This window comes from Schistocerca nitens, chromosome 8 (assembly GCF_023898315.1).
Source record: "Schistocerca nitens isolate TAMUIC-IGC-003100 chromosome 8, iqSchNite1.1, whole genome shotgun sequence".
Taxonomy (NCBI): domain Eukaryota; kingdom Metazoa; phylum Arthropoda; class Insecta; order Orthoptera; family Acrididae; genus Schistocerca; species Schistocerca nitens.
The window spans coordinates 350417514-350424378 of record NC_064621.1 but is presented as its reverse complement, the minus strand read 5'-3'; the positions used below and the strand labels follow the sequence as shown (position 1 = coordinate 350424378).

At 42.1% G+C, this 6865-nt stretch overlaps 1 protein-coding gene across 1 annotated transcript in view; it reads left to right on the top strand.

Annotated features, from left to right (window-relative positions):
• LOC126199267 (para-nitrobenzyl esterase-like) overlaps positions 1-6442 on the top strand; it is a 49646-nt gene extending 43204 nt beyond the window's left edge. Inside the window, exons 9-10 of the mRNA XM_049936073.1 lie at positions 2484-2604; positions 6227-6442. Coding sequence (XP_049792030.1) covers positions 2484-2604; positions 6227-6377 — 272 coding nt within the window. The 3' untranslated portion in view covers positions 6378-6442. The remainder of the gene's footprint in view (positions 1-2483; positions 2605-6226) is intronic.
• The last annotated feature ends 423 nt before the right edge of the window (positions 6443-6865 follow it).

Here is a 6865-nt window from a genome sequence, read left to right as displayed (position 1 = left end):
CCCTCAGCGTCACCCGATTTCATTAGACTACATTCCATTATACTCGTTTTGCTTTTGTTGATGTTCATCTTATATCCTCCTTTCAAGACACTGTCCATTCCGTTCAACTGCTCTTCCAAGTCCTTTGCTGTCTATGACAGAATTACAATGTCATCGGCGAACCTCAAAGTTTTTACTTCTTCTCCATGAATTTTAATACCTACTTCGAATTTTTCTTTTGTTTCCTTTACTGCTTGCTCAATATACAGATTGAATAACATCGGGGAGAGGCTACAACCCTGTCTCACTCCTTTCCCAACCACTGCTTCCCTTTCGTGTCCCTCTACTCTTATAACTGCCATCTGGTTTCTGTACAAATTGTAAATAGCCTTTCGCTCCCTGTATTTTACCCCTGCCACCTTCAGAATTTGAAAGAGTATTCCAGTTAACGTTGTCAAAAGCTTTCTCTAAGTCTACAAATGCTAGAAACGTAGGTTTGCCTTTTCTTAATCTTTCTTCTAAGATAAGTCGTAAGGTTAGTATTGCCTCACGTGTTCCAACATTTCTACGGAATCCAAACTGATCTTCCCCGAGGTCCGCTTCTACCAGTTTTTCCATTCGTCTATAAAGAATTCGCGTTAGTATTTTGCAGCTGTGACTTATTAAACTGATAGTTTGGTAATTTTCACATCTGTCAACACCTGCTTTCTTTGGTATTGGAATTATTATATTCTTCTTGAAGTCTGTGGGTATTTCGCCTGTCTCATACATCTTGCTCACCAGATGGTAGAGTTTTGTCATGACTGGCTCTCCCAAGGCCATCAGTAGTTCTAATGGAATGTTGTCTACTCCCGGGGCCTTGTTTCGACTCAGGTCTTTCAGTGCTCTGTCAATCTCTTCCCGCAGTATCGTATCTCCCATTTCATCTTCATCTACATCCTCTTCCATTTCCATAATATTGTCCTCAAGTATATCGCCCTTGTATAAACCCTCTATATACTCCTTCCACCTTTCTGCCTTCCCTTCTTTGCTTAGAACTGGGTTGCCATCTGAGCTCTTGATATTCATACAGGTGGTTCTCTTCTCTCCAAAGCTCTCTTTAATTTTCCTGTAGGCAGTATCTATCTTACCCCTAGTGAGACAAGCCTCTACATCTTTACATTTGTCCTCTAGCCATCCCTGCTTAGCCATTCTGCACTTTCTGTCGATCTCATTTTTGAGACGTTTGTATTCCCTTTTGCCTGCTTCATTTACTGCATTTTTATATTTTCTCCTTTCATCAATTAAATTCAATATTTCTTCTGTTACCCAAGGATTTCTATTAGCCCTCGTCTTTTTACCTACTTGATCCTCTGCTGCCTTCACTACTTCATCCCTCAGAGCTACCCATTCTTCTTCTACTGTATTTCTTTCCCCCATTCCTGTCAATTGTTCCCTTATGCTCTCCCTGAAACTCTCTACAACCTCTGGTTCTTTCAGTTTATCCAGGTCCCATCTCCTTAAATTCCCACCATTTTGCAGTTTCTTCAGTTTCAATCTGCAGTTCATAACCAATAGACATATCTCGGCTTTTTCTGTCGTCCTCTGTTTCAGAGCCGTTATGGCCAGAATGTCTGGACAGATGGCGTCGGTCCGTCATCCGAGATTACACAGCATTCTGATTCTGTATGTTTCTCATTAAAGATTGCTGAATCTTTTCATGTCAATAAATACGCCGTCGCCACTTGTATCCATCCTACCTTATCAGTAGGCGTTCCAATCTAAATGTAATATTTTGCTGTTATTTACTTCTAGTTTCAGGAGCTATTGAGCTGAGTGTGTGATAATTCTCGTACTTGTTGGCTCTCGCTAACTTCGGAACTATGTGGATGATGCTTTTCCGAAAGTTTGATGTTATATCGCCGATCTCATACATTCTACACAGCAACGTGAATAGTCGTTTTGTTGCCCCTTCTCCAATCATTTTACAGATTCTGATGGAATGTTATCTTACTTGATCTTAAGTCTTCCAAATTTCTTTTAAATTCTGCTTCTACTACTGGATCCCCTATCTCTTCTACATCGGCTCCCATTTCTTCTTTTATCACGTCATCAGACATCTCCACCCCATAGTGGTCTTCAGTATACTCTTTCAACTAATCCGCTCTCTCCACTATATTTGGCTGTGGAATTCCCATCGCATTCTTAATGTTACCGTCCTCCCAGATAGATTGAGAAATTAGTCTTGATGCTTCTACAATATGTAAACAGTTCGTACTCACGCTTCTATGCTACACTGAATGGACTACCTAGCGTAGCTACAAAGAAGTTTGTGAAACTTATAAAAGTTGCGTTCAGTATTCCTTTTTCAAACAATTAGAGCTGCATACTATTGTTGCCCTTGAAATGTCAGTCGACTGTCAAATCGTCCCCACTTTTCCTTGCAATGCCAAAGAAAAAGAAAAAAAAATAGAATAAATCAATAGCATATTTCCTAGCCCTCAACTACTTTAATCTATTTACAGGTATGGTACACGCTGGTGAAACAATCTACTTGTTTGCGCAATCAGACGCAGACCCTAATTCCAACGATGGGAAAGTGTCAAATCAGTTGACAACACTGTGGACCAATCTCCCCAAGTACGGGTAAGTATGTCATTAAAATTTGTCCTTGCTTACATTCAGAAGCCAATTACTGCTTGAAAAGAGTGTTAATGACACACACTTGAAATTTATCACCAACAAATGGATATAAACCGCATGAAACAAAAGCACCCAGAATACAAGGTCAGATTGCGAGGTGCCAGGATGGAGAAGAGTTTGTACCACTTTAATTCTGGTGAATTTTGCATGATAACTAGACCCGCACTCGACCCCTCCTCACCTACCACGTAATTAATTATGTGCACAATGGTAACGAAAGGAATTGATAGTGGGCCCTGCTAGTTGGTAAAATTAGGAGTGCACACTCACAAAAATTTAATAAAAATAGCAACCTAATCAGTAAAAAAAGGGAATTTTATCATAATAAACGACAGGAAATGGGATTCTGCATCTATTACGATATGATATGCGGATTAAATATTACAATGAGATTTATTGTAAATCAGAACATAAAGGTACTTGATTGTCGATACAAACAATAGGCTAAACGATAGTGTATACTGAACTGTTATGAGAATAAGACTTGGCTCGAGAACAAGGGGCTCCTACTCTTTGTGATGCAATAGATTGACGATAAAGACTGGAGATCCTAAAGAATCAAATATTACTCCCCGGATGTCAAATGGGAACACATCGAAAACAAAAGGGTGGAACTGTAGCAACGCGAGCGCGCATGCTGCTGAGGACTTCAGTATAAAAATGATAGGTCCTACAATGCCGGAGTCGCAAAATACTGTACCAGTCCTGAAACCAGAAGCACGTCGTCGGTAGGCAGCGTTCTGATGACGTAGGCGCCGACTCCTGCTGTGCAACAATTCTGTTTCAACCCGTGGCCTCGAATGCTGTCTGAGGATTCCAAGTTCTGCTCGTGTGGCCGAAGCAGAGACGTTCATTGATACGAGGATGTGTCTCCAGGATGAGATACAGCAAAACCGCTTAAACTCGCCCTGTCGGTACAAGTGCGAAAACTCAGAGTAAGAATCTGGATCTTAATTCGTAGAATGAAACTGGGGTATGTCCGAACTCATGCTCCACAGTGATTACGAAAAAGTGCGATCAAGTCGCAAGACAGTCCGATTCCGACGAAGATCAGATCCCGAGGGCCTTGCACCCGTACAACGCTAGAGCGAAGCCAACGTTACTCAATTCCCTAGCACCCTCGAAAAGCCGCGAATCAGCATTCAGCGCTGATTACAAAATTCCACCACACTATCTCAGAACATTATACGCGCCAATAGCGACCGTTCCCTCCAATTTCGTGCAAGGCTTTACGACATCAAAAAATGTTCAAATGTGTGTGAAATCTTATGGGACTTAACTGCTAAGGTCATCAGTTCCTAAGCTTACACACTACTTAACCTAAATTATCCTAAGGACAAACACACACACCCATGCCCGAGGGAGGACTCGAACCTCCGCCGAGACCAGCCGCACAGTCCGACTGCAGCTCCCCAGACCGCTCGGCTAGTCCCGCGCGGCTTTACGACATCAGCTGGTCTCAGTTTAAGTTGACCAATCATGCCTCTGTTATTGAGCTGGGGGCACTGAACTTGCCGTTTGACTGGCTATGAAAACAGCATGCCAAGACCACGGGCCATTCGGCGCCAGACAGTCGCACTTGACAGGGCACCGTCCACAAGAATTCTCAGACTCATGAAAACAATACAGTCAGTTGGAACCGACAGTCTTCGTTCCAGACGCACTGGAACGGTAAATACATAAACTGTGGCGACACTCAGATGGCTCACAGGTTGTTTCGTGCTCCACACAATAGGGGAAATTCCACTGAGATCAGTCGCCCCACCAGGAGCTCAAGCCCAATGAGTACGACCCTCTCCGTATTCGCGGAAGTGCAGACTCCCCACGAAAATACAGTGTGTCGCTTCTTCTAGCGCTCGCCTCGCAACAAGCCACACGGGGAAGTAACAGAGAAAACTAAAAGCAAGGCTCCATACAATTCCCAACATGTGTAGCAATCAAGTGAAAAGTACTTTGAGCTCTCAGTACAAATATTCTCATCAGAATAACCTTATTCAGCCCGTTTCCACCGTGAAATGATATAAAAAATTTTAAAAATTTATAAAGTAAGAGGCGACATGGAACCTCTTGAAATGTCAATGTAACTTAATATACATGCTTACCTATGACGGGTGGGTAAATGATTACAGCGGCAGTTCTCTGTCACAGATATAACTGCCACCAGAGAGCATTATTATTGGCCAATGCTGTCACCAATCTGGTAAGGCATATAAGTGGCGTGGATGGTGTCTCTTGTTAAATAGTGACGGCGAGGGAAACAGATACCGTCTACTGGTGCGAAACAGCGTTATCAGCATCTGACAGAATTTGAAAGAAGCCTCATGGTGGGTCTTTTGTGGCTGGTCATTTCATGCATTATCCGAATTTGTGCGTCATTCGGATGTGACAGTGAGCGCATCTGCGCATGCAATCCGAGAATAAATAATGGAGTCCCGGAAATATTCCGTGACAGTCTGAATCATTGGTCAGAGACAAGCTGCAGGATATAAACGAGCAGTTAAGACAATTGTGGGCGAGGTTTCCTCAGAAGAGGATATGACGATATTATGACTTCCTTCTCGGCACAATCAGTGCATACATCTGGACTATGGGGGGAGCATCGTTATGCTCATACAGCCAAGTTCGTTTTATCTGTGATTCGATTTTGTTATCACCGCCGTAACACCAAAGACCCTCTCAAGATATGATTGTGGACGTTCTCTGCAGAATCGGTGAAAAAAAGTAACGTATGAAAATGTGACAAGAAGAGGGGACAGGATGATAGAATATGTGTTAAGAGATCAGGGCATAACCACCATTGCTAGAGGGAGCTGTAGACAGTAAACGCAGTTTAGGAAGACAGATATTAGAATACATCCAGCAAATAATTGGGGACAATGGGTGCATGATGAGGTTAGCGCCGGCCGCATGCAACCAGTCGGAAGACTGATGACCCAAAAAAAGTTCTCTTGGACTGTAAAATTCCATTTCGTTTCTTCTTTCTCTTCTGGCACCTTCACATTTGTCAAGCAGCATAATTTTTGTACTTGCATACGTATGCCACTTTGGGAGGCCTCGGTTGAATTTCCTGAACGTGGAACTGGTAGTCTGAAACAGTTTATAAAGAACAGGAAGTCAAACATTTAACCATCGAATGACTTCTGACGGACTGATCATCCGACGAATATGACACTTTACTGTGTGTCTGTCGGAGCTTTCTTCTCTCAATACCGTAGCACTACCACCGCTCTCCTCTCAGACATCACTTAGTTGCCACGTGCAGACAACGCTTACCGATCACATGGCCGTTGGCCGGCATGTAGCATGACCAAGACAACCATGTATCATCTTTGGTGTGAACGTTTTTACATTCTTGCGAGTATTGAAATATTTTGTCATTTCTTCCAAATCTGTGAAAAATCTGATTTTTTTTATTTAATTTTCTCACACTCCAAGCAAATCGAGTCATTTCTCATACGCATAAAAATTAATTTTTACGTTGCGGTTCACTAATATAAGCGTTACAGTAGTTTCTACTGAGACGGATACGCATATTGTATCACAAGACTGTCAATTTATTTTCCAGGGATCCTGCGCCTTCTGGAAATCCAGTGGTCTGGGGAGAGTTGACGGCCAGTGCTACCAACTATCTTGATATGAAACTGGAATTTGTGACACGTCAAGACATGCTCAAGGAACGTATGGACTTCTGGAGAGAAATATTAACTTCACAATGAGTGACGTGCTGTGATGTATTATGTTATGTACTGTTCAACGCAAAATAAAAGATGCTTCTATTTAATATATCATGAAAACATCAGTAGCCTACTGAACGCAGCATACCGTGTTTTCTCACCACACTTCCGCCAAGTGCTCAGCGGAATGTTTGTGATCATTATTTCTGGATTTGGTATTTTTTAACATTGCATACGACAACAGTACCATTTACACCATGACTTCGGCACAACTCAGCAAGCTGAAGATGTTCTAGGAACAAAACCAATCGTAACACAATAAATGTGTGGTACTACAGCTCCAGCTATTGTCATTAACCATAAAAATTAGTATTAGTTCAGCTGAGGTGCTCAACTTGACAAAATCTATTGCATTTCATATTCTGTAACACAATTCCTGTAAAGAACATTTAAAATGTGGCTGCTACTGTCAGTAATTTGTTACTCGTAATCCTACACTATGTGATAAGTACATTGTGTCCTCAGACTTT